Here is a 27,490-nt window from a genome sequence, read left to right on the forward strand (position 1 = left end):
TTTTGTTTTTGAATGTCAGAAATGTATATTTGTGAATGTGGCGATGTTATATTGGTTTCACTGGTAAAAATAAATAATTGAAATGGGTATATATTTGTTTTTTGTTAAGTTGCCTAATAATTATGCACAGTAATAGTCACCTGCACACACAGATATCCCCCTAAAATAGCTAAAACTAAAAACAAACTAAAAACTACTTCCAAAAACATTCAGCTTTGATATTAATGAGTTTTTTGGGTTCATTGAGAACATGGTTGTTGTTCAATAATAAAATTATTCCTCAAAAATACAACTTGCCTATTAATTCTGCACTCCCCGTAATAGAAATGTTCTGTAACCAAAGCTGGGAGTGGTGGTTTCGCCTAAGTTTGGGACAGCTGCTGATGAAACAGATGAAAAGTTGTTCTTATTGTTGTATTTTCTACTGTGTTGGAGGTCACACACATAATAGTTACCTATAGGGTAACTGCATCAACAAGTCTGCAAGGTCACAACAAATTGGAGGGCATGTGAGTGCGTGGCGTTGCTTTCATTGTCTGATGATGATATTTATTTCATGCCGACTAAGACCTTCAAATACTTCTAGATAATAGCAAAGTACAACAATATATCACAATATAACGATGTCTTGATGTCACAATATAAGACATAGTGCATATGCAAACTTAAAATGACAGGAATGACAGGTTTGTTACACTTTGTCTTGTCACTTGTTAATTTTTCTTTTCACTGGTAAATGTGGAAAGTGAGAAGACCTGTTAGGTTATTGGTAGGAAAGAATCTATTTTTTGAATAAACTTGAACTCACGAATTTACTTTCAAATACTGTAAGACCTATATATCAGGAGCAATTTACAATTAAACACTGATATTCCTGCCTCCAGAAAAGAATCAAGGATCCCATAAATGAGCCAAAAAATGACATTACATGTGAATATTCCTTCTACTTCAGCTGTAGCAATAATAAAATGAAGGTTTATGTTCTAACCCTCTCCAGCACACAGTGCAAGTTTGACAACTGCTAAAAACGTGCTGACAAATACGGGTATATTCTGACACTGTCAGCTGAAACACTCTCTAACATAAACATAAAAATTCTCAAACAGCATTCAGTAAGCTGACAAACACAAATCCATGAATCTTTTCAAGTGGCTGATGAAATTTTAATTGACGATCAGTGTCTGATGGTTAGGTTTTTGTCTGAGCCATGTGGGTATCCGCCTTCCTTTTTGGCATCAAGCTGTGACTACTAGTGTCTGATAAGAAAAACCACAGACTAAAACAACTGCTTCCAATAGCAAACTTTGCGCTGATATCATTACAATTTAATGATATGATTCAATTAATTTTTGAGAAGGCCACTGACAAAGAACTCATGTGCCACATTTTGACTCAGTTAAATGGGAGCAAAGATGACCATAAGAGTTCACCTTTTTTTCATGGGGAAATAAACTATGATAGTGGCAAAACAAAAAAGAAATGCAAAATAATAAATAAACTGTTGGATGGATGGATGAAATCTATTCATCCACCCATTTTATAGCATAAATCAGTCACTGTGGTGTTGGCCACAACTGTCTATTCCAACTAAAAGACTGTAGAAAGCATTTGGAGCAGTTACTCTGGTTACAGACATTGTATAGTCGTCTCACTTTTTAACTACTCTACTGCCCTCCTTTTTCTGTAGCTCACCCAAGATAAAAGACAGAAAGGAGATATATACTCATTACTGTTACTCACCCCAACGCCAAGCATCAGGACACCTCAGTGACTTCACTTTTGATTCAGATTTTTAACTTTAGAGGTTCATGTGCAGGGTGCGACAAAACTGTTTTTTATCCATTATCCTTTTTATAAAAACTACTGAGCAACTCAGAGAGACAACAGAGAGATGCACACAGGGCATCCTACGATTACAGCACTCTGACTTCTGGGATACTGAAGAATGCTATCAATCTGTTATAATTACTTCTGCTATACAACTGCTTACTAAAAACCAAAAGGAGAGTATACAACATGCCAATTTTTAAGACTTTTACCAGTTGCCTGTTATCTTTCTCATTGATTTGAAATAGCTCTTTAATATTTATAATGGTGGTAGTGTGCACCATAGACTATAGATGATAAATGCTTTTAATTTATAGACCACAAAGCCTTCTCGGTTGCTTTTGTTCCTTTTGCTGTTCCTAAAAGCACAGCAGAAACATTGGATGGTGCTCTATACAGCCATTATACTCCAAACCACTGGAGCAGCCTTCCTGACTATTTGAGAGAAACTGAAAAAGGCAGTAATTCCATATTGACAGTTTAATCTGGATTCAATGAAATGTTTTATTGCTTTTAAAATATTTGAAATCACTTCTGCCAAGGAGCTTGTTTTTGTTGATGTTTGTTTGTCTGTTAGTCATTCTGTTAGCATGGATAGAAACTGAAGAGGCAGTTTTTATGAAGCTTGAAAAGAGATGGGCTAAAGCAGCGGTCCCCAACTCCCGGGCCTCGGACCGGTACCAGTCCGTGAGTCGCTTGGTACCGGGTCGCGAGAGTTGAGGCTCAGGTGTGAAATGTATGGTTTTCAGGGTTTTTATTGGTTTTCAGCGTTATTTTGTTATCGTTTTTATCGTTAACTCTGTTTTCCTGGGTCTTTTCACGTGTGTTATGAATAAATCTTCTTTTTTTTCGGTACCGGTAGTTTTATTTTGTTGTATTTATCCGCGACACATTAAAGGCCGGTCCGTGAAAATATTGTCGGGCATAAACCGGTCCATGGCGCAAAAAAGGTTGGGGATCGCTGGGCTAGAGGAAGAACTCACTATGTTTGGTACGGATCTGGTGATATTTAGAAGTGTATTGTTATTTTTTCTTACTCTTTTCTACTTTGCTTCATGTTCTTCATAGCACCACTAGGTCTTGGCGAGTGGTTTGTGAGTATTTGCAAGGAAGTTAGCATCTTCCTTGTAAACTATAGGTAACTGTGGCAACCTGCTGTGACCAAAGCAATTGCAACAAAGTTTTCAGAGCAGCGTAGCTTAAGGGACCAATTTCACTCAGTGACTGACAGTAGCCAACTGCAGCTACTCACCAGTCAGTTGGGGAATACTGAGTTTTCAATACCAGCTGGCAGTTGCCAGGGTGTCCCTGACAGGTCTCTAGACCTGTGTGAGAGGGGCCTAAAACAAAAGAATGGTTTATGTCATGAATGGTAACACCAAAGGTTTTACAGTGTTTTGAGGCAGAGCGTTCTCACTCCCGAGGCGTAACATGTCGACGTTTTGTCACGTCCCGCGGCGTTCCTGAGGAACGCGAAAGGAGACCTTCGGCGTTCTTATGGTACGCGGCGGGTTATGGCTGGGAGTGTACCTGGTGTTATTATTTTTTAATAAATGAGTAGGATGTTTAATCAGAGCCACTGACTTTTGTGGAAGCCTGCACTCAATGACTGCTCTTCAGGCTTCAAATCAAACCAATTTGAACAATTACAGTTGCAATTCTTTTATGAAGTATTCTAACATTTGTAATTTGAGTATAGTAAAAGTATTTGCAACTTTTTTTTTTTTAAAGTTTCAGCCCTTAATAGCAGTAGTACAGTAATATTGCAGTTAAGACATTTGAAGAAAGTGCTGCTTCCTTTTGATAACTGGCAATGCCATCCTTGGAGCTATGCACATTTGCTAGTGTTGCTGTTCAAGAGTTGACACATAAAAAGAGAAGTTGGCATTCAACTTAAACGTATACCGTGTCCTACCTGTAGGCTGTACAACATTCAATCTTGTAAACTGGTATTTTTCAAGAATGTAAGAATCCCCATCAGGAAGAGAGCAATTTAATACACTCAGTGCATGGAGCTTAGAGAATAATGTCCCTCATTCTATAGCTTGAACTGTATGTGGGCAATACCCTTTTGTCTTTGTAAGCCATACACATAAATTGGATATAGCAGGATTTAGACTACTTCAAATTCTTACAACTATTCCACCCTTCATTGTCCAGGGTTCGATTTAATAGGGTGGAGTAGAGCAGATCTGAAAGTTGCTGTATTCGACTTACGTGGATGAAAACATTGCTTGGCCTCAAGGGTGAATGCTCAGTTGACTTAAACGCTGCACTTTTACTGCAACAGCGTCTTCAATTCACTGAATTCTTTTGAAGTAGAGCTGCAGTTCCAGATTGAACAAAGAACTTTTGACTAGATGGAGAACCAAAGACAGAGGCATACAGGAGACAGGCAGAAAATGTCTCTGTTGTGTAAGAATGGCTGTGGGGTTGTACACAAACTGTCTCTCACTGTTCTGACAGTGCAGCAGAAGTTTATATTTTTGTCAGTTTCTGCCTCGGTGGATTCCAGAGGAAATTATTCTTGTTTATGGGTAACTTAATTTTTAATTATAATGTTTGGTTATAAAGAGGTTACCATAATTAAGGTTACCATGATTAAAAACGAAACAAATAAGAAGCGATTGTTAAAAAAAGGAGTGACCAGTTGAAAAACCAACCTGATCTCAGAGAAATGAGCTGCACTGAAACAACTTTCCTCTCTTTCTGTATATGCCCCCTTAGGGAGGAAAGATGAAGTCCAACACTTGAGAGATAAAATATGTTCTTACAGCATATATGAAGAGCTCAGGCGAAAAAGAAAACTTTGTTTGTTGCTTGAATGTCAAACATTAGTGTGTTAGATAGTCAAAGAAACTGCTTTTTAAACAGCTGAAATGTTTGTTCAGCCAGGTTACAATTATCAGTATTGCAACTTGTTTCATCAGAAAAGCTGACCTCTCTGGCATCTCGATCTTATTTCAGCATCTTAGAACAGAGGTAATTCCAACTGTGCAGTAATGGGAGAGAATTGTTTTGTTAATGCATTCACTGTGTTCTCTGAACGACCTGCAGCAATCTGCCTTCTAGTTCCTGCACTCCAAATTCATAAACTCTGCTTATTAGAATTCTGCCACAAGTCCAGCTGAATTCCTTGAAGCCATTAGTGGTTGCTGAAAATGGTTTGGGCTGGCCTCAGCATCAATTGTAATGACAAGGACAGGGTGCCAAGGAGAATCAATGCTTCTCTGTGGCTCAAGAATTAAACTGTAACAGCAAGACTGCTCCCGCTGAATGCCGGACTCCCGTCTTTTTCAACCACTTAATTGATCAAGGTTTTATTTATCTTGTCACAAGATGTTAACCTAATTTGTTTTCCCATTTGCTCACAAAGCACCTTCATTGAACAGCCATGTTAACAATCCAGATGTATTTCTTTCTCAGCTTTGAACACAGTTACGAGATTGTGCTTTTACATATAGATGTTACACTTTTAAACTTTTATAAGTAATTATCATATCAAACATCATTTTAGTGTTATTATTTCCCACTATACATACGCATAGGGAGATTTTCTTTGTAGACTATTATTCTGTTTGTGTGTGAATAGCTAAAATGATTCCTTCTCCCTTTCTTCTTTATGAACAAAGCAGTGGTGCATCATGCACTCGTTTTCTTTTTTACTCTCCAACTATGCAAAAATGTAATTGGGTGATATCTTTTACTGCAATGCCTCCTGCATGCATTTCCATTACATTTCTGTCATAAAATACCCTCCTCACTGTTGTCAACTTAAATGGAATGTCAATACTTTGTGTGTGCAATAGGGAGCGTGGAAATGAGCTTAACACTGGGACCCATAAACATAAAGTTTAATGCCACCACCCATGAAAGGGCCAATCACAACATAGCTTTGCAAATCAAAGAATAATAATCACATAATTTCTTGCCTAGCCTTCTCAATAGCTTAATATAAATAACTTAGTAGCACCCTATGGTGTGCTTTCATTTCCTATCATCACCAATTTCCTTCTATCTTGGCCCCAAACGCTTTGCCTCTTTACCCTCCAAAGCCTGTTGTATATTCGTTTTCCAAGCTCTTTTTTCATTTATTATATGGACAAAAAAGACCAAAGTATAGAATAAAATCAGATTATCTTGTACAAAGAAGAGACTAAATTGTTGAATAACAGAGAGCACTTCTCAGCTGATGTCAGTCCAATGTCCAGAGGGGAATTCCCCACACAGGGACACTTTATAGGCTCATTTGCATTACTAGAGCTCCAACTGTAAGTCAGCAGGCTGCTAAGAAGGAGACTTCCATGCCAGCACAGGGTGATTATAGCTATAATATATTAACCAATAGCAAACAATTTTAAAGACAAGTCAGATGATAATGTGATTGATAAGCCTTTCCCGTAAGTCAACCGACTGTAGACCAATCTACACATTTTTTCTTCCACTGCCAGCTTTGTAGGTGTCCCCCTATCCATCTCATGAAAGAGATTTTTTAATTAAAATTTCACATCAAATCTTCCTAAAAACAAATTGTTTTGATATTTTGATATGATTAGTTAATAAATAAACAAGTAAATTGCTAATTTAATAAAAAATGATTGAAGAAATGCTTGAATAAGTCATATGCAAACTGTAATGCATTATGTGTCATACCATCTTCATAAGTCTTGCAAGATAAACACACAAGATAAACATCATGTAGTTCTCTTAGTGGTAGACACACACATGCACAGAACTTGTTGAGAAATTAATGTTTTCTCGTAATGTCAAGGAAGAGTGCATACAGTGGAATCTCCAAGGTAATTAAACAGAATTAAAGGTCTGCTGTGACTGGAAAAGCTTGGCAGGAATAGACTAATGGTAAAGTTAATTAAGGTGTGTTTTATCCCCCTAATGAAACTCATCTTCTCAGCTCACGGTATAGAGGAAAGTTCAAAAGAATAGCTTTACAAGTCCAGAGAGACTTTTAGCAGTATGTTGTTATTTTTACCTGTACATGTCGGTCATTAAAGAGCATTTTCACTGGGTTTACCAATGTAAAAACACTACCTTGTAATTGATTAACCCCCACCAGTTCGTCTGTGTGTTTTCAATTAGCTGTTCCAGAAAAAACACTAGACCTTTTTATCTTACATCTTGAAATTTTTAACTTAAGAGCTTCTATAAAATCTTGGTTTTATTTTGCAGATACCTTAAAAATATATAGATCCTACCTCCAAAAGAGCAAAACCTAGATCTCAAAGTGTATGTGCACTGCTTCCAAACTAATATGTTACCAGTATCAGAGTGCCAAAAACCAAAGTTCCTTGAGACTAACGCCATAAGCATGTCAATCCCCATAGATTCCCTTGATAAGAGACGAGACATGTTTAGATACTGGTACATGAAAAATTATTTCAGTATTCATATCAAGATTCAGTCTTCATAACAACTGTATGAGAGGTGAATATTTTAAATAGTAACCCATTTAAGTTTTATTAAGGCTACTAAGGGATGCTAACAACTTGATATTTAAGGCCACAAGTACTTGGACCCGCAGGCTATCTGCTGTGCATCACGTGAAAAGAGTCTCTGAACTGGACCCCTAAACCATGTTTGTGATATTGGTTGGTTTTCAAGATTCTTTTTATTGCAGCATCAAACAAACAGTGTGGCCAACTCAGTGGTGTTGTTCTGAAATTCCATGTCATTAATCAGCAGGTACCTTTGTTTGTATGACACACCCATAAACGAACATGCTGGTGCTTGTAATTCACCTTTTTTATTAAAATACGTTCCCTCCCAGTTCCCAAAGACAGGAAAAAAAGATGTGGAAGACCACATTTTTGAGTCTTGATGTAGTGTGAAAGTACTCCTTCTATCCATCAAGGATCAGAAGTGATACTTTGTTGTAGCACCACCACTAAACTGTAGCATTAGCAGTATAAAGAATAAAATATAAATGCAAGAGTAGAGTCGTTACTAATAGATCTGATCTTTTACTATTTTCTGTTCAGGTATTGGGAAGTCTATTGAAACCTAATGTTACTGCCAGCACTTAATCAATCTAAATAACCTGCTTTATTCATGCACCTTATTTTTGTTGTCAGTGTTGACAGAATCACATACTGCAACCAAGAGTTTACCACAATCACTCTGACTATATCGAGTGAAAAATGATCAATTACAGTGTTGCCAACTCTCACTTCCCCTCTCTCTGTCACTTATCACGCTGGTGATAAATGGCTAGGTACTAATAAATAATCTCACATTCTGGGCGGTTTATGGAGAAGGACAGCCATTAATTAGAGTGACAGACAAGCGGAATATATTACGAAGATGCATAATGAAATCGGGGTTCTAAGTATTGCTTTACCCTATTCACCCATTTCCATTTCTTTCTCAAATAATTGGAAGAATTTGCTGGGGAACATTTGTGAGGAAAAGTTTGTTTTTATTGGTCTAGTAAAAGCAACACCAACACAAGTCTGCACAGTTCCAGTTTATTTAAACTTTTAAGAGATTTATACTGTTAAAAGTTTTAAAGGAACTAAAATTACCGTTAGCCACTCACAAATACTAGTTAATATTAAAGGTGATTTGATGTGTTTTTGTAGTATGGTGATTATATATAGGGGTTCACTAAAACAATTTGAGGTTGCACACATTCTTCCTGTACAGAAAATTAGATATTGCTAACATAGTCAAAGAGCATGTTTCTCTTTTTTATGCTATAATAGTTTTAAATTGGGGGGGGGGGCAAACAAGCAATTAGTTCTTACAAGTATTTAAAGACATAAAATTTGGGGGCAGCTGGGGGGAGGGCAAGGCTCTACAGCACAGGGGCAGTTACCACCCTTGACCCCCTATACATATTACTATATAAGAGTATTTATCTATGAAAAGAAAAAAATGTAAAAATAAAAGTGAAGTAAAATTAAGATAAAATTAACACAATAAGCAGTCATGATAAAAGCATGTAATATATGGATATAACCCTTAAAAGAAGATGACGTGGTTTCTACCCAACTATGTATACAGTCCATTACATTCTGTAAGTAGCTGTATGACTATAAAAAAAACCCTCGTTCGTTAATATTCAGAATATGTTTCCAGTTTATGTGTGTGCGGCTGCAGTTTACTTGTTTATGACATTTGATTATGATTATTTGTGTGAGTCAAGGCAGTTTTATGCCAAGAACAGCATGCAGCCTGATGGGCTCACTGGCATGTTTCCATTCAGCACAGATGAGCATAGCTCCTAAAAAGTCTCCACCTGTGTTGCATAGCTAAATAAAGCTGTGAGAAGTTAATACATTGGTAGACAAGCTATAAACAGATACCTCTGAATAAGTGCATGTGAGTTAACAGAGACAGACAACTGTCTTAAGTCAGCAAGCTCAGCTAACAATGTGGCCTTTGCTGATAAGAAGCACAAGTTGGATGCTGTGGTTCTGCTACCCAGATAACCCATTTCCTCCTTTCTCTCTGCTTCTGCTCTGTGTTGTTGGTCATCTGGAAGTCAGTTAAAGACAGTGATTTATGCCTGGAACTTCATGCGGCATAGCCTCATTACACACAGCCATTTTGAGAATCAGCAGATAATTACAGTATACATCATAGAGCTCATGGGGCCCAGCAGATTCAGACCATTCCACTAGCCTGTCATTTAGGGGAGAAGGCCCAAGGAAAAACAGGATTCTAGCCTCATTTGCTCTTCATTTTATAGAAACTTCTGTTTAAATATGTTATGTATATAAAATTTACTTTTTTTTTTCTTTAATTGCTCTACTATAGATACTCAGTAACATTTCTGTACCTCCATGATGGTGACTGTTTTTTTGTGTTGTCCATTTGACTGTCCCATTCTTCACTCAAAATCAACTGATTCACTTTTAGATGCTGAAGCTTACTCTCACACTTCCAAATTCTAGTTTTTGCAACTCTGTGTTTTACTAATGCTATAGCTATGACAGCATTCAACACAAATATCAAAGGTAAACTTCACCGTGAAAGTATAATGTTTTGAAACTAGACTTTTCTGACAGTTCTTCAGAATCATAACCCAGGTTGCTCCAGAAGATAATTTAGTCAAGTGATCTGAACTGAAGTGAACTTAAATGAACTGAATTAATGACATTCAGATTTGGTGCTCACCTCGAAATTGATGGCAGGTTGAGGCGCACATATTCTAGAATTTGTAACTTCATTGCAAAAGCATACAGATCATATCTGCTGTTGTTACTACAGCTGTGCTTTTAATCAGGAATAGATTTTTTTGGCCAAACACTTAGAAACAACAGTTAAGAACAACATCCTGATTTCCATGTTTATTACATGTATGACTCTTGACAGACATGCATGTAACCTGAACACGACTGGCTGGTGGAGACAGAAAACAGTGAGGCTTAGTTTGTTCAGTCAAATAAAGGTGGTAAAGAGTTAATTTGAACAGTAAATTCAGTTTAAACAGTGATTAGTAAAAACATATTGTGTTTTTTACTCTGTTTAGTTACCTTATATTGGGTTTCGTGGACTCAACTACTTGTATAAATAACAACCAATCTAAAATGACACAGTGAGCAGTTCTAACCTTTTTTTTTCAATCTTCCATGAAGGGAACATTAACTCGTGCCCGAACTGAACTGAACCCTGAATATCTGGACCTTCGTCCTCGAGCTGAGCTGAACCCTGAATATTGGACCCCTTGCACCCCTTTAGTGAGTACTGATGGTCCCATTTCTACTAATCGCTCACTGTAGATTCACTTCATATAGTTTGTTATTTTTTAACAACTCTAATCATTTTGTGTTCCATTTTCACATCAGGTATCCATGAAGTAGCATATGAAAGCCTGTTATGGTGATGATTTTCTCATTCATGTTTCCATCCTTGTTCAGCCATGTTTCTCTGTGAGACACTGCAGTGAAATAGATTGCAGTTTCTTCATATTTCCTCCTTCTTCTCTATATAATGTTTAAATATGTTTTGCCTCCGAGTAACAGTGACATATTGTACTTACAACATCATTAAATATGGGGCCTAATGTGATGCTAATATTCATGCCATTTTTACTTGAGTAATAAGTATTTGTCTCATTACCTCCATGCTTGGAAAACACAGTGCTTGATAGTCATCTGGGGGTTGGAGGAGGTTGGCTTGTGTTGCTTTGCTTGCACAGTTGTGAATCTTAATGATGTCAGTTTTTCTTACTGTTATCAACCACACTATATCAACATGGAACAGGGGGTTTTGTAAACTTGGACTCCAACCATATTCTGCCTCCATTGCAATCTGCAGTGCTAAGTTTATTTATTTTTGTCCTGTTTTAACGCAGGAATAATTTGCTGCCTGTAAATTACTTACTCATCAGTGTATATTACACACAGCAGTAGTTAGAGGTTAATTTTCTGACCATTTATACAGCATATACCACCTTTGTGTAAAACTACTGTGAATGATTTGACGTTTTTCTTGAAGTTACTTAACGGGAGCCATCGATTAATTGTCTCATGTGCTGTAAGGGCAATGTGGACTAATATGTTTTGCCTTTTAAATTCGAAAGTAGATATATTACATTTAATTTCTTTAATTATTTATTTAACAGCAATATTGTTCACAATAGTTGTACTCCTTTTCTCAGCATTAAATATTTATTGCAAGTTGCTCACCCTTGGGGCTCACCATCAACAAATGGGAAAAGATAACAAGGTGTTGGTATAAACACAATGAGGTCTCTCTTACCTAAACTCCCCTGGGTGGGAATCAAGTCCTGTGGTACACCATCGTGTTGCACTGATTGTACTTCTAGTAGCCAGAGTCAGCACAGACAACAGTTGGAATATTTTATTATCATGGAGCTTGAACCCTCGGGTCATTGTAAAAGCCAGTTTTAAAAATCATTCCTACGTGGACAGTTGATGTAGTGTGAGAGAAAGAGCACACTGTACACACCATAGGAGCTGAAATTAAATTAAACAAATGTCTTTGAGCATAAGAATTCCTTTCACTTCTCATCCCTTCATTTATAACTGCGCTATGTTTAACTTACAGCATTACTGGCCTCAGAGAGAAAGTAGGTGATCAAAATTCCTGAATAAAGTTCCATTCATCATCATAATGTGTATTAATGAACTACGAATGCTGCATATATGTAAATATCTCAGTCAGTATTTTGGAGCAAGCAAAACTCAAAAATTTGAACCAATACATTAAACCTACTAGATAAATAGAAACTCTTTTTTTCAGTTTGAAAAAAGATTCTAATGATTACGGATCCAGCAGTAACACGGCTTCCTTTCAAACAAAAGGATTCGTCATTGTGGATCTCTTGTTAGACAATAATTCATGTTGCATTCCAATAACAAGTGGTACTTTTCTTTTTCGTTAGAGACAGGTTTCTTTTATCATCCTGAGACATATTCCCCAAACATATAAATGGCTGAGGGACCAATAATATGATAAATGGGGCAGTCCATGTTCTGTGTCTCGCTAAAGTTTATAAACTCAATATTTGGACTTTAGCCTGATTTAATGAACAGTATTTCTCAGACATCTCTCCCAAGCTGTATTCAGTCGGAGATCTATCTTTCTTTGTTGTAGCACTATGCTGTTTGCTTATTGGGCCTCACCAGACTAAAAAAAAATCTCAAAGACTACTTGCATGCGCATATACACAAATGCATGTGCAAACACACACTATCACCACTGAGGAGGCCCCTTTCTTCCAGCCCAAGAGGGAATGATGACTCTCATTATCGCCTCAAAGCAAGAAGGCCACAGTGCCCCTACTCAGCAGCCCTATTAAGTTACCAGACAGCTTTATTGTATTGGTGTTCGATAATTTCCTTTCCTCTGTCATTCGGAGTGCATAGGGGAGTTGTTGCATGGGGAGAAAGGGGTTGGGAATGTGGCAAGAACTAACGTGAAATGGCACAGCTGGCTGAAAATATTCCCTTCTCTGGTTGGTAAGTGCTTGGGCTGATTGTTTATTGTTTAAAAGTCCTTGGCCACACATGTGCATTCATTAATGGTTTAATTGTATTCAGAAAGCATGTCTATAGAAATGGAGTATTGCAGTTATCATGTAAACTAGTCACAACACACATACATCCTCCAGAGTCATTTTAACAGCTGAATGAATCCATTAGCTAATTGGAAAAGTATCCTCGTAGACTGCTTTTGTCACAACGATTTATTGGGAATTTTGTCACTCCGTGGTCCTTGAAATCATAAAGATCAATGCATTTACTGCCATGTGATTATATCCATTGTAAAGTATTGGGGTAGGGGGAATCTAAAACAACCAGGATGCAGGCCACATGTCCCTGTAAGGATAAAACTATTAGATAAAGGATAAAATTACCAGAATACATTTAAAAATCAGTTATTTTTCCATTGTAAATTGCAAGACAGATGCCCTATGTAGTAAGTAACTGATGTTTCATGGGACTTTGTTTTTTGTTTATGACATCAGATTACTCTTATCTTGTTTCTGATAAGATTGTCTTTAATTACTGTAGTGGCATACTGGAAATTAAGTTTAACATCTTTAATTAAGTCTCTGAAAGTACAGGACTGAACAGTAGGTGTAAGAATTTGATGAAACTAGTCTGAGGTAACTTGAGACAAACCACCTACATATTACAGCTGAGAGAGGAAGCCTGTGCCATGGAGCTCCCGGCACACAGTTTTTGTACTGATGTTAATTCCAAAGGAGGTTTGGGTCTCCGCAGTTGCTGAATCATCAAAGTGTCAGCAAAAGTGTACCTTTGTAACCCCTCTTTATAACTGCTGTAGTCCCTGAACAGTTCAACTTTGCAAAAACACCACATAGAGTTGAGCATGGTGGTGTGATTTGTTTACAAATCTTTGTAAAGATGCTGCAAAGCTAGATGCTTTATTTTATACATCTGTCTGGAAGAGACTGTGTGGCCACTTATAGTACACCTGGATTAGAGGATGAAACATAATCTAACAATGGAGAGAATGTATCGTTAAAACTATGGTGCAGGATGTTCGGAATGCAAGTCCAGCTGCTAAGCTTAGATTAGTGATGTATTACGTACAATTTGATTTAATCAATCTGAAAGTGTCTTGACTGAAAATATTGATAAGACTAGAAAGGAAAGTAGACCTTCAGACTAATTTTTGTACTCATAAATTTAGGCAGCTTACTCTTACTCCATATAGCAGATAAAACAGCATGTGTGTGTTTTAACATGCTTGAAGTAATCATTGATTTTTGGAAAATTGTGACAAATCAGCGACTTTCAGGATTCATACAAGATTGCAGTTATGCATGCTTCCTCTTCTAAAGCGACATTAGGCATACTGTCAGGGACAATCTCTGTAGGTGTTTCTTTGGAAGCTGAAATGAACCAATGTCAGATAGAGTTATAACGTATACCTGTGTATAGGGCAACAGTTTTATTCTGTGAAATGTGCTTTATTGTCTGAAATGTACTTATTGATCAAGCTGGAAAATCACATTAGGAAAATGCTATAGATTCATACATCTATTAATGATTACAGTATTTAGACCATGATGAACTGCTTTAAGCAGAGATGAGGAAGAGTGTTTGGCCAGCTATACAATTGCAAAGAGCATTGTAAAACACAACTACACAGCAGTAAATAATGAATTAATCTTTCTGATGATGATTAACTCCTTTAGTCAGTTTTTAGATTGTGAGATCTCATGTTTTTTGTTGTTTTGTCTTTGGCAAGTATTCTGTCCAAAGTCAAAGAATATCACTGAAAAATTAGTCAGTTTTGAATTAAAATGTGTGGCCTAATACACGGGTTTGGCACCTGTTTAATAACATAAGAACTCTTTATCTTATTAAACAGCTTCTCATGACATGTAACTATTTGCTCCTAGTTTTTGTAGTGTGGTACCCTTTTTATGGGCACTTTATGGACAGATTTTTAAAATACATTTGGGCTTTTCAAATTTTTATTTGGGTCCTATTTACATGTATTTTCTTTTTTCTAGGTAGTTTTCATCTTTCACAGTAACTCCTGCTACTTAGAGATATTAATGAATTAATCAAGGTTTTTTTAAAGTCTAATATAAAAAGAACTCCAAAAGAAACTTACTTAACTACTCAATAGTCCTCTTTAAGCTCTTACTATAATCTATGCTTTGCATCCCAATAACAAAATACCACAAAAAAAACTGTTCTATATTTTTACAAACCATGTTGACAGAAAAATAAATAAATAAATATAAACTTTAATGTGAGATTCAACAGTAATCCTGAGAGAGGTGCAGTTGTCATTGTGAGTGTTTGCCTGAGACTATGTCTCAATCAGGTATAGCAGAGAAATGCTCCACAGACTGTAAAGTGGAAAGATGTGATGAAGACCAGATAGTGGAGGATATGCCTGGGGTAATTTTACTTTATATGAAACCAGCTCTGTGCTATCCTAAAATTTCAAATGATATTGCCTATATACAGTACATTATTATGCTTTAGTCAGCCTTTCCACTTCTTGAGCACTGATGTCAATTCATGATGGAAAAAACTCCCAAGGTAGATAAAATCATTGAAATTATGCTGCAAATTTCTGCCTTAGGAAGAATGAATTTGTTTACATTTAGGAATTACCAAAAAATACAAGTTGTTTAGATGTATTCCACTCTTTATGAGACAAAAAACATATATGGTTTATCCCTTTTTTTGTCCGATCCGATATCATTTTTATCTTTTCTAATATTAATGTTGAAGTTGTGCAACACATACTGAGCAATCAATGAAATTTTAACTACTTGTTTAAAATCACAAGGCAGTAGGAAAGTCTGGCATAACGGAAATAGCCTTGATTAAACTGCAGTGGCTTAGTATGACACGCTACTTACTCTTCTTACCATTTGACTTTATGTGAAGGTCAGTTTGGCCATTAGCTAGATCAGCCTAACACTGTCTGCCCCACCTCTCCACTCCAATTCTTCTCATCTACTCTCTCCTCTCTTCTCCTCCCCTCTCCACAGTCTGAAGAGAGATGTGATGGGGCTAAATTTATCTTCACAGAAACCAAAGCTAACATGTTAAAAGAGAACTCCTGCCAGCTTGGTAACTGACTGCTGATCGTGATCAGCTTCACCTTTGCGAGGCGCCTGTCAAAATAACATGCACCCTTTTCTCTTTTACCCTTCTCTCCATCCTTCTTTCTTTTTTATCCTCTTTCTCAACTCAATCCTCCAATCCCCTGTTTTATTAACAACAGAGCTGGTGGCTAGTGATAACTGGTCACTCCTCAAGGCGCTGAAAGGCAAGGACACTCTATTATCCTAGCTAGATGGATGGGTTGAAATATTGCCTGCAAGTGGTAGAGCCTGCCAAATCATCCAGTCTTAAAACCCCTTTGTCTCTGACAAGGAGGAACATTAGTGAGAGAGCCAGGTTCATGGATAAAGATACACTTCTCTGTATTCGACATGGAGAGAATAAAACCGATGAGGAAGTGCACGTGTGTTGAAAGGTCAAGAAATTCAAAATATGCATAATGGCTCTGTTTTCTCCCTGTTTCTGCAAAACGTCAAGTGCAGGTTTTCATAGTTTGTCTTGAGGTAAAGAATAGTCGCTTAGATTCCTTAGTTTTTGTACTTATTTCAATATGAATCATGAACCAATTACCAACCACTTAACAAAAAACAGGACCAATAATGGGGACTCGAGAAGATGCAAAAATGTCTAGGTCAAATTTTGTGTTGCAGGTGGACAGAGGTAGCAGTGGCCCCAGATGCCATAGATATTTATGTATGCCATGCATATACAGTATGTACTGTACTGTACTGTACTGTACACATGGCATATAGACATACCAGTGGACGCCATGCTACATAACTATAGCCTCAGACATAACACAGACACATAAACATAGAAGATGCAGAATAACCACATTCATACTTTTTGCCATTAAAAGCCACACAATTTTCTTGCTTTGTTTCAGACTGCAGTTAGTTGGTAAAAATGTTTTAACTTGATATTTGGGGTGAGCATCACAAAATTATTGTTCGTGAAAGTCAGTAATTGTGAATGTTGTACACTTACAAAAACAGCAGCACAGCAGCAGCACCTTATACAAAGTAGTGCCACAGTCTTGTATTTGTGTGCTTCTTACGGTTACATACGGTTTTCTGTTATTTTTTCATGTAGTATTTTTATATGCAATATAATTTTGCCCCTATTTTTATTACAGTAAGTAATTGAATCAAGAACATTGTGCTACACGTCAGTCAGCAGTCAAACAATCATGCACAAGAACAATATATGAAAATATTATTTATAATGAAAATATAGTAAGAAAATTTGACCTGAACATTCACTGGTACTGAAAATCCACTTTAAAAAGACCATCTAACATCTTTCAAAGAAATGTAGAGCTGTGAAGTTTATCACTGCTCCGAGGTCTTCTTTTTGCATGGCACGCTCATCGTCCATGCTTTTTAATTGAATTAAGGAGCACTCAGGGAGGTTTCTCTGTTATTGTTGTCTTGTAGGTGTACAAGGTTATTAAAGAGGGAAGCATGTTAAGTCATTTGTTATCCCTGGCATACTAACAAACATGCTGGCTTTGGGCAAGGTCTACAGGTTGCATGAGCAGTTCAGATTGATACTCCTGCCACAGCCACACCTAGATACCATGTTATCCCAAGAGGATGCTTAGGATGAGACGAATATGGGGGGGTATTGAAGGAAAAGCACTAGAGAAGGAAGTGGGTACTATACAGTATTTTTTTTTCTCAATTCAGATATAAGAAATCTCAAAATGTCAATAGTAAAAGTGATCCAGCTTTGTTGCTACCCACTATTACATATATGCTTAGTAAAATAACGACTAAAGCGACTAACAACATATAGAATATATAGAACAAAGTCATTTACCCCATTGTCCCAATTATTCTAGATTCAGATCTACGCTTACTTCTTCTTCTTTTTTTTTAACTCAAGCATTAGTTCTTGACACATATAACCCCATGGGTTTTTCATCAGCAAAGGCTTGATTTTACTAATTGGTACCAAAGCTGTTAATTGGAGCTGTGGAAACAAGAAATGTAAAATCAGAGGACACTCTCATGGGAAATATGTGTGTTCAACCTCATTTTCCACCTTTACTCATTGTTTTTTTTAATTATCTAACTGCAGAGAGGACATCATGTTGTTGTCATAACAAAATACACAGTTAAAAAAATACGCTGTTCAAAACAAACATACTGCATGCAGCACTGCATTTGTTTACAGTAAATATAAAGACAATATATAAAGAGGCCATGACAGCATATTCTTATAATTATGCTACAGGAAGATTTATGACGATGCAGACTGTAATGTCATTCAGTAGAACGCACTATTTTCTCACTCATCGGGCCTATATCAGTGCCCTTCTCTCTTCTTCATACACGGTTCATTCACTTATATATATTTAACCTACTAAGCTATTAAGTGTTGGGGGGGGGGGGGGGGGGGTTGTCAAGCTTTTGCATTTATTGCTTGCTGATTAAAGTCATGTTAACAGTTCTGGTCTCTCTGTGAATGCAGTTATGCTTTTTTGTTTTGTTTTGTTTTTGTTTTTTTTGCAATAACAAAAAAAACTATGTTACTGTGGATTGGATATTACACTGATACTATCTTGGAGGTTGGTATTAAAAGTGATCTTATCTTGACTGCATTGAACTGCTTTATTCCTAGTTCATAGTAATTAATTGCTGTCATGTGTTCAGTTATACAGTTGTTCTTACTGTGGTGTTTGTGAACTGCACTTTTAAGAGAGCTCTTAACAGTTATGCCTTTTACCTTAGATGTTTTCTTAATGAACTGGTTTCTGAGCCAGTAATTATGCTGTTAAGTGCTTCTGCTATTGAAATTTGATTTATTTCTATCTATGAGGGCCATAGATAGATAGATAGATAGATAGATAGATAGATAGATAGATAGATAGATAGATAGATAGATAGATAGATAGATAGATAGATAGATAGATAGATAGTTTCAACAGCTGTGATTGCTTAATCTCCTCCAGCCACATTACATCCTCTCAAGGGCCAGTCATCCCTTGAAATGCTCAAATGATTTTCTGTTGTCAGTCACATTAGCAGCTTCAAACTCCTTGTCACTCAACAACAGCCACGTGCTGTGCACCTTGGGAAATACAATACATGCAATTTATCATGGCAAATCATCATCAAAAAACTTTGAAATTGTAAGAAGATTCCTTCTCTCTACCACAGCAATTCTTATTAATCTTTTGTTTTTAGTTCACTCAAACCCAATCTGTTAGAACGCTGACAACGAAGAAACATTTTTTATTCATTTACTGCTCTGAATTTGTTCAGAGAAACACAGTTAAACTCACCCAACATCACCATAGCAGCTGGTTATTCACTATTCATTGAATACTGTTTGCTATTGGGCTTTGCCAAAAAGAAGAATTTAATTTTCTGATAATTTCTTTTTTGTCTACATCTAAAGGGAGAAGTTAGATGTTCTGCTACCATTAATCCTTCTGACAGCAACACAAAAGATAACTGACTGATTGTTACAGTATGTTAAGGTTCATCCATTTCTACAGCATTATATAGTTAGATGAGATCACTAAAATTCAGCCTCAGAGGCAGAGCATATCGTGGCAGCTTTTGATGTTTTGCCCAGTACTGTGAACACATGCAGTCCAAATCTAGATACTAACAAAAAAAAATCTTAGTATGTACAACATACCCACAGTGCAGTTGACTTGTTGGAATATATCCAGGGTGTGCTGGAGGAGTTTCAGATGTCTGACCTATAAAACTGTTCCATGACCATTTTTGAGGTTATGAGACACTGGAACATAAATTGTTGCACTTTCAAAATAAGTTAGCAGAAAAAGCACATTCACTTCTTGGTGCTTATCTAGTGCTTAGTAGTTTTGTTTGTCTGATATTTTCATCTTAATGCTTTTTCACTGTGTTGGAGCAGATGCAGTACAGTATGATGGAGTTAATGCCTTATTTATCCAGAAAAGTAATTAAGCTATCAAAGTTCTCAGATGCTATAAAAAACCATCTGAATTAAAAATAATGTTATCCCAAAATTCTCTATATATATCATGCTATATATGTATATTTATATGTAGCAACAATCATGCTAAGAAGTAAGTTTTAAAACCCAAGCCACACAAGATGTATACATTACTACAGTAACTGGTGAAAGGTATGCTACGAACAACCTTACTGATAATAGAATTTAGCAGAAATTCTGCAGTAACAATTATTAGCTATAACGGGTATCATCTGATTTGTTAAGAGTTCAATTTATTCAGCTGGATAATGAGTCACAAAAATGATGGTGATTCATCGCCAGTTCACAGAATTGCTATTTAAAGAATTTTTCATTTTAACACAAAAAAGCCAAAAAAAAAGCCCCCCAAAAAAAGAAAAGCTGATGAACCTCAAGAAATCTCTTACCACTGAGCTTGTCAACAAAGGTTTCTCCATCAAATACTAAGTCATATTTTGCTTGTGGATTAAATACTTGCTTCTAAAATTCAGCAGCAGATAAACAAATAATAATAATAGATAATACTTTAATGATTATTTTTTTCCTATCAACATCAACAAATATACTAATGCATTCAAGTGTTGTCGTGTCTGTACACTGTTAAAAAAAACCATCCTAAAACAACGGTAATATTCCAGCAGCTGGGGCGCCAAAATACGACCGTGAAATAACAGAAAATAACTCCCCATAAAAATACGGTTATTTCCAGTAATGAAAATAGAGTTTGTTGCGCTAATTTGACATGGGATTCTGCCTTTTCCAAGTGCTTTTAGACATTAAATTAGGAACATTTTTACGTGATCAAACAATGAAATTACCTATAAACAAGGTCACTGAATGTGGAAATATGAATCATAATACGTAAATGTACAGAAATATACAGTTAACAGTTGGTTTAAATAACAATTGATTGCATGCCCTGGGACAGACTGACAGAGGCGAGGCTGCCATATCGCACCCTTTGGCTATCACTAGTAGGCGGTAGGTGAAGAGTCTTGACCACGGACACAATGACAGAGAGTGTCCGAGCCGGGGCGCGAACCGGCAATCTTCTAATCACAAGGCGAACTGCCAACTCTTGAGCCACGATGGCCCTAACTAGCAATGATAATAATACTTATGTGATGTAACACAAGCTTATAGGGATCATGTTATATACTTTTCCATAGCATTACATTTGAATTCAACAGTTCAATCTTTCAAATAACGGACAGATATTTGTGAAATCATGATACATTTGTGAATGTATTTTAACAATCTAAATATGCATATGTACAGACAGATACATTTAATAATCATGACAATTATGTTGTATTACATTACAGTGATTTAACGTTAATTTACATTCAAAATGTGAAGTCAAAGTCTATTTACGTAACTTTAATGATGTTCTAGAAGAACAGAACATTACTGTAAAATTCACAGTAAAATACCTTCATATTAGGGTTTTTTCCTACGGTCACAGCCATACCCGCGACCTTGTTGTTGTTAGTTCACATTCATTGGCCGATGCTTAGCGTCATGTTATTTATATTAATTGCAATTCCTACCTCTACATTTCTTTTTCAAAATATATAATTAGCACAGCGTGTCCGTGCAACGTTTTACATTGTGGCATGCAGAGAAATCTTAACAAAGAAGCTCACAGAGAGAGATTGAGCTTGTTATTTAACCCCAAGCTGGTAGGGGGAGCTCTTTATTAAAACACTTGCCGGTGCTACAATGTGCCTCAAGGTTCAACAACAGCACAACAGAAGTCACTCATGGTACAGCACTCTCTCTACAAAACAACAACTGTCAGTGACGCTGCACCACGGCGTAAACACAACATTCAAGATAACAGTTAAAAGTAACGTAACCATAAACAATAAAACAAGAACATCTAAACAGCAGCACATGTCCCAACGCATGATGGGAGACATTTCTGGATGTATTTTTACAATCTAAATATGCATATGTAGAACAAAATATATTTAACAAACAAGTAAATTGTGTTTTATTACATTTACAGTGATGTTATGTTATTTTACATTTGACGTGTCAGATCACAGTCTACTTATGTGAATGTAATGATATTCTAGAAAAACAGTACACAACTGTAAAATACACAGTAAAATAATTTGACATTACTATTTTTTGGAACAGTGTACATGAAAACTGATAAAACAGTTCAACACATATGTGTCCCTTTGAAATCTTCTATAGAAACAATCACTTTTACTTTCAATTTTTATGAGTACACACGATTTCAAATCAAGTGCAAAACTATTTTCAGCATAAAGTCAGTGGGAGATTGGCTTTAATTTCGGCAAGCTAGGTGGGAAACTACCTGCCTTTAAAAATCAAACACAACAGAATGTTTTGATCTTTGTCTTGAACTACAGGGTTACAAAACACAATTTTTAGAATAAAAAAATTGAAAAATGAAAAAAAAAAATTTTCAACATATTTGAAGACTGCTGTCAAATTTTAGCGGTGTTGCCTCACAGCAAGAAGGTCCTGGGTTCAATTCTGACTGGGGCTTTTCTCTATGGAGTTTGCATTTTCTCCCTGTGTCTGGGTGGGTTACCCATGCAGTCAGGGTGGTTAAGTTAACTGGTGGCTCCAAAAGGTACATACCAGTAGTTGTGAATGTGAGCGTGAAGCCCTGTGACAGACTGGCGATATGTTAAGCATGTACTGTGCCTCTCACCCTATCCTAATAAGGATTGGCAGACGAAAACAAATGGATGGATATATTTCCAAGCATTTAAAAAAAAAAAAAAAAAAGTGGTTCATTGACCCACGTTCAGGCTTTTATTTTTTGCACACTGAACTCTGTGGAAATGTTTAAACAAGCTTATCTCTAGAACTATTAAAGATAATGCATGAAATTTTTTACTGATCTTTTTACCATTAAAATTAATCAGCATTTGTACTTTTGGAATGGAGATTAAACCATGTTTGACTAGTTAAAATATGAAAAAAGGGGCAGCACTCCTGCAAAGTTTCATATTTGACCACACACAAATTAAAAGCTTCAAATTGCACAAGGCAGATAGTCACAATTTTGGAATAGTATGTAGTTGAATCTCACAATACTACAAAATCAAGCATGCTTTAAATTCTCACATAAAAGAAGAAAATGGCATTTTCATTCAATTTTCATGCAGCATACAGCAAGCTGTACCAAAAAGTACAAAAATCTTAAATTGTCTAATCAAAATGAAGTGCAATTATTCAGTTTCCCGAAGTTTCACTAATTACAACTCAGAAAAGTTAAATAAGTGCATATTTTTCATTTTCGAGACCCGTGTCGCTCCATTTTAGAGAGCTGCTGAATTACTTTTTCCTGAGCAGAGCATCTTGTTGTCAGGTTAGAAGGGACAGCAAAAAATGTGGAGTACTTGTGGAATTAAGAAAAAAGTAGGTTTTTTACTAACACTGTAGAAAACATACTTACCACATTATTGCTCTAACTGCATATTACAAAGATGATACTTCTCCAACTTTAGAATAAATACAGATTAAACACTCAACACAAAACTGATGCAACAGCAAAAACTTGACTAAAATATTCGTTCAATCAATTCATTTAGATCATGATTAAAATTACAATCATTTCCCTGAACAAAATACAACTAAAACTGATTCTTCACGCTTGCATTGACAAGGTCATGGCATGCACAGATATGAAGTCGCTTGTTTTGCTGTTGATTTGCAACTCAGAAGTTATAAAAAAGGCACAGTTTCTAACTTAGGCAAGGGTATGTTTGTTGCTATAAAAAGATGTTTATGCTTCTCTCCTTTTAAAGAAAACCATTCAGTCACGTCAGGGACACATCTACAAATTCACAATAAACCTCTCACAAACACACCCACAAATGTCAGTGATGCTCATTGAGCCGAGGCTAATTAGACCTGCCAAACAAAATCAGCTGACAATCTGAACAGATTTCATTGATGAATATTAGATGTATTCATCTAATAGTACAAAGGATTAAGTTAAGGTGAGGTGGGGGGGGGGGGGGGTAATAAATTAATGGTTGCATATATATATTTATAAATATTGAAATAAAATAAATTAAATCTCTTGTGGTCAGCCTCTATAGACCTAGTGGTCTTTGAAGGCATCATTAGCTGGTTTTATCAGAACATTGACCCTAAAACTAGTACCTGAGGGGCCTGACTGTAGTGGTGCAGACATGAGCATATGAGTCTTGGATGGATGAAATAAGACTTTGAAGTGGATTTTCTATTTGAAGGATTATACATCAGGGATTTTGATTCATACCCATTCTGTGTCCATGAGGCTGTGTGCTTGTGTGGGTGGAAAGAGTTAGCATTCACAATATGATTAATCTATTTATTTCTTCCTCAACTAAAACAATACAATTTAGATAATACGCAGAGAACTTGGCAGATGGTTCATTTGAATGGGTTAATGAAAAAAAAGAAAACAAATGAACAACTACAAAAACAAAAATCATCAATGGAAATATTGTTCTAGTGAGAGAATTTCAGAGATTGAATCCTTTCAGGTTTCTTGTCCATAATAGTCGCAATCTTTTAAGCAGATAAGACTTCATGTCTTGTGATAGCAAAGTTGACTGAAATGCTGAGAAAGGTACATTTGTGATATGGTTTTAAAAGCACTAAAACCACTGTTTCACTTCCGTTGATTTTCTTTTGTTTTGATTATGCCTTAAATTGGAAGCATAAATAGCTTACAATAAAGATGATTATTTTAGTTTAGATGAAAATCTCATAACATAGTCATTTCTATTTCATATGGATTTTCCTAATCCTAGTGTAAGTTGCCATGACCTAGTTTAATATTGAAATTTACTGAATACCTTTTACTTGTTAATCCTTGAATATAATATAAGCACCCTTTCAGCCTCAGTGACCTATTTTAAGCAAAATTTGTTTTGTTTTGAAAAAAAAAACCTCTCTAAGCCATGCCATCAAGAATATGAAGCATGTTAGAGAATCCACCACAATTTTAAAGTTTCATTACAAAACATAAATTGCAACGTGAAGAAGCACTTACACCCCCAATGTCAGGAAGAATTACAGTGTATATGGATCAGATATATTGAAAGCCTACGTGAAGAGTATCCCCCGTGCTTGAGGGAGATAGGTTTTCTATGCTGTAGCGGCAACACCTTAATTTCTCTGAATAATTTCCATAACAATGGGGTCTTTGTATAGTAGCACATTGTTTTCCTTTGCTCAAATAGTGGAGGGGTTATTGTTTCCAATATGTTAATGCTGTTATTTCCTAAAGGAATACTGTCTTTGAAGTAATCTCTTTGAGTGTGTTTGGTTCAAGTACCATTCTCCCGGGAGGAGGTTGAACTTTTAAAATGTAATTTTCCTCTTACCACCCTTGAACAGTCTTAGTATGGCAGTTCTAACCTTGAGCCGTCAAAACAGATAAAGCCTTGCAGATTGTATTCTGATTAGATTATCTACTTAATCTAAACACATGCATGTGGAACTCCGAGCAGCAGGAAATGCTTCTAGCAAGTTAAAGTAAATGCAATAATAACTGGATGCTAGTAGCTGTTGCCTTATTTTTGATGATACAAGCAAATATTAATTGACCACAGTTCTGCCCGCTAGCAATATATTTTTAGGCACTTTTTGGTCCAGTAAGTATTTGGTTGGGGATTTGAAGTAAGTCTTCAAATCCCTGGCCAGTCGAAACCCCCATGTTCAGTAGTGTCCAAGTAACTCCAGCATTATCAGTCTACAAGTAAGCATCAAATGTTATGTTAATTCACATAATGAGTGAGTGTCTCTGTGTCTTTGTAACAGCAAAACTTGATTAGATTTTACCTGGTTATGGGATTCTTCTGAAGGTTTGTATTTGGGATTTGTCAGAATGAAATGGCCGGTGTAGTTTAAATTACTGTGTTTAACACAACTTTTTTATAAAAAAAATTGAACAATTAAAAAAATAGGTTCAACTGGACGCAACATTTTCAGTGGGAGAAACGTTTCGTCACTCATCCAAGTGACTTCTTCAGTCTCCACTGACTGCAGGTTTCCCTAATCTTATAAACACTGAAAACGCTACATCTAGATGAACAGAATCGACTTTTGGAGATTTACTTACCTGGATGATTGAGAATGCATCAAGACAAAAAGTCTTCTGTGAGCTCCAGGAGACAATTCATGCTTTTTATCTTTGATTAAGGTTTTTTGCTGTATAATTTCGGTACTTGCTGCTGATCTGCACCACTCAGCCATAAAAAGTTCACTAAAATCAGTGGTTTAATCTTAGACATAGCAGCTATTAGGACTAAAATTGTTGCCTGTAATGGTCATTTCTACCTGTGCTGCTTGATTTTAAGTAATGAAAATCATTTGATTTGATTTGTTTAGATATCTTAAAAGTACCCAGTGAAACTGAAGCATGTTCCTCCTTGTTATTTTAGTTTTTCAGTTTTTAAAAACAAATACAAATGTTTGAAGCATGAATGTAGTGTAAGGAAATGTTTGTATGCATTAAAAGAGCACTAAATAAGCACTGAATCACTGTGCAGTAAAGGTATCAGATTGTCTTTCTCTTTTAGTTGCTGTAATACGATGATCTTTGATTCCAGTCCATGAGCCTGAGAAGAAAACTCAAATTGCACACTCTAGTCACCATAAGAGACATATCTGAGGTAAATACTTTTTTTTTGCTACATTTAACATTAATAACAACACATTATAGTGTGTGAGTTAACTTTAGGTTATAATTTTAGAATTTATTCTGCTATTTATAGGCACACATTTTAAAATGATTACCCAAGACAGTGTGTAGCTTGTGCAACTGGAACTTGTTCTTTTATTGCATTTATGTAAAGTTAAAGAGTATAGTCACAGTCAGTTTTACCCTCTTGATTGAATATGTATTAAAGCAACTAAAAATAGTACTCAGTATGGCCCCTGGGTGCTTATAATGTACTGACAACATTGCTGCATACTCTTTATTGTGATGATCGAAGAGGATCTCTTCCCAGATCTGGACCAGGACTCCAGGAGTAACCTGGTGGGTTCGGATGGACCAAAACATAATGTCCCAGTGCTGTTATATTGGACGTAAGTCAGGCAATTGTTGTGGGCAGTTGATGGTATGAATTCCTTCATCCTCCAGGAACTGTTTATATTCTAAAGTTGTTCCCATCCATAACCAGACCAGCTTTACAATTTGGAGGGGATGAATCCTCTCTGGTGGTCGCATTTATTCAATCTTTTACCAGATTCACAGCTATAAACTTGAACATTTAGCCTACTTACAGAATAATCTGATCTTTACATGTTAGTGCAAAGGGATTATTAGTGACCTGTAGTAGAGCAATTAAATATGAAATGCTGCATAAATACATTTTGTTTCTGAAAAAAAGGATGATGCAAATGTTGCTGTGTTTAAGTAAGCTTAGGAGAATTTTTTTCCCCTTTTCTTAAATAATACAGTTGCAAAATCACCATTATTGTTGAAACTGTAAACAAAACAAAGCAGTTTTGATGTTGAATATTCACTTTGATGGGCTTAGATAAAAAAAAAAACACATTTCCTGTTAAAAGAGAATACTGAAATGAATTAACTCAGTACCACTTAATTTAGGGCAGCATGGTGCGATGGTTAGCAAGAAGGTTCTGGGTTC

General features: G+C 36.1%; 1 protein-coding gene across 1 annotated transcript in view; it reads left to right on the plus strand.

The window, feature by feature from the left end:
- Positions 1–27,490, plus strand: part of pcdh9 (protocadherin 9) — a 199,447-nt gene that overhangs the window by 45,219 nt on the left and 126,738 nt on the right. The window contains exon 3 of the mRNA XM_080885726.1: positions 10,425–10,526. Within this exon, the coding sequence (XP_080741852.1) occupies positions 10,425–10,526 (102 nt within the window). The remainder of the gene's footprint in view (positions 1–10,424; positions 10,527–27,490) is intronic.

The sequence above is a fragment of the Rhamphochromis sp. 'chilingali' genome (assembly GCF_963969265.1).
Source record: "Rhamphochromis sp. 'chilingali' genome assembly, chromosome: 6".
Taxonomy (NCBI): domain Eukaryota; kingdom Metazoa; phylum Chordata; class Actinopteri; order Cichliformes; family Cichlidae; genus Rhamphochromis; species Rhamphochromis sp. 'chilingali'.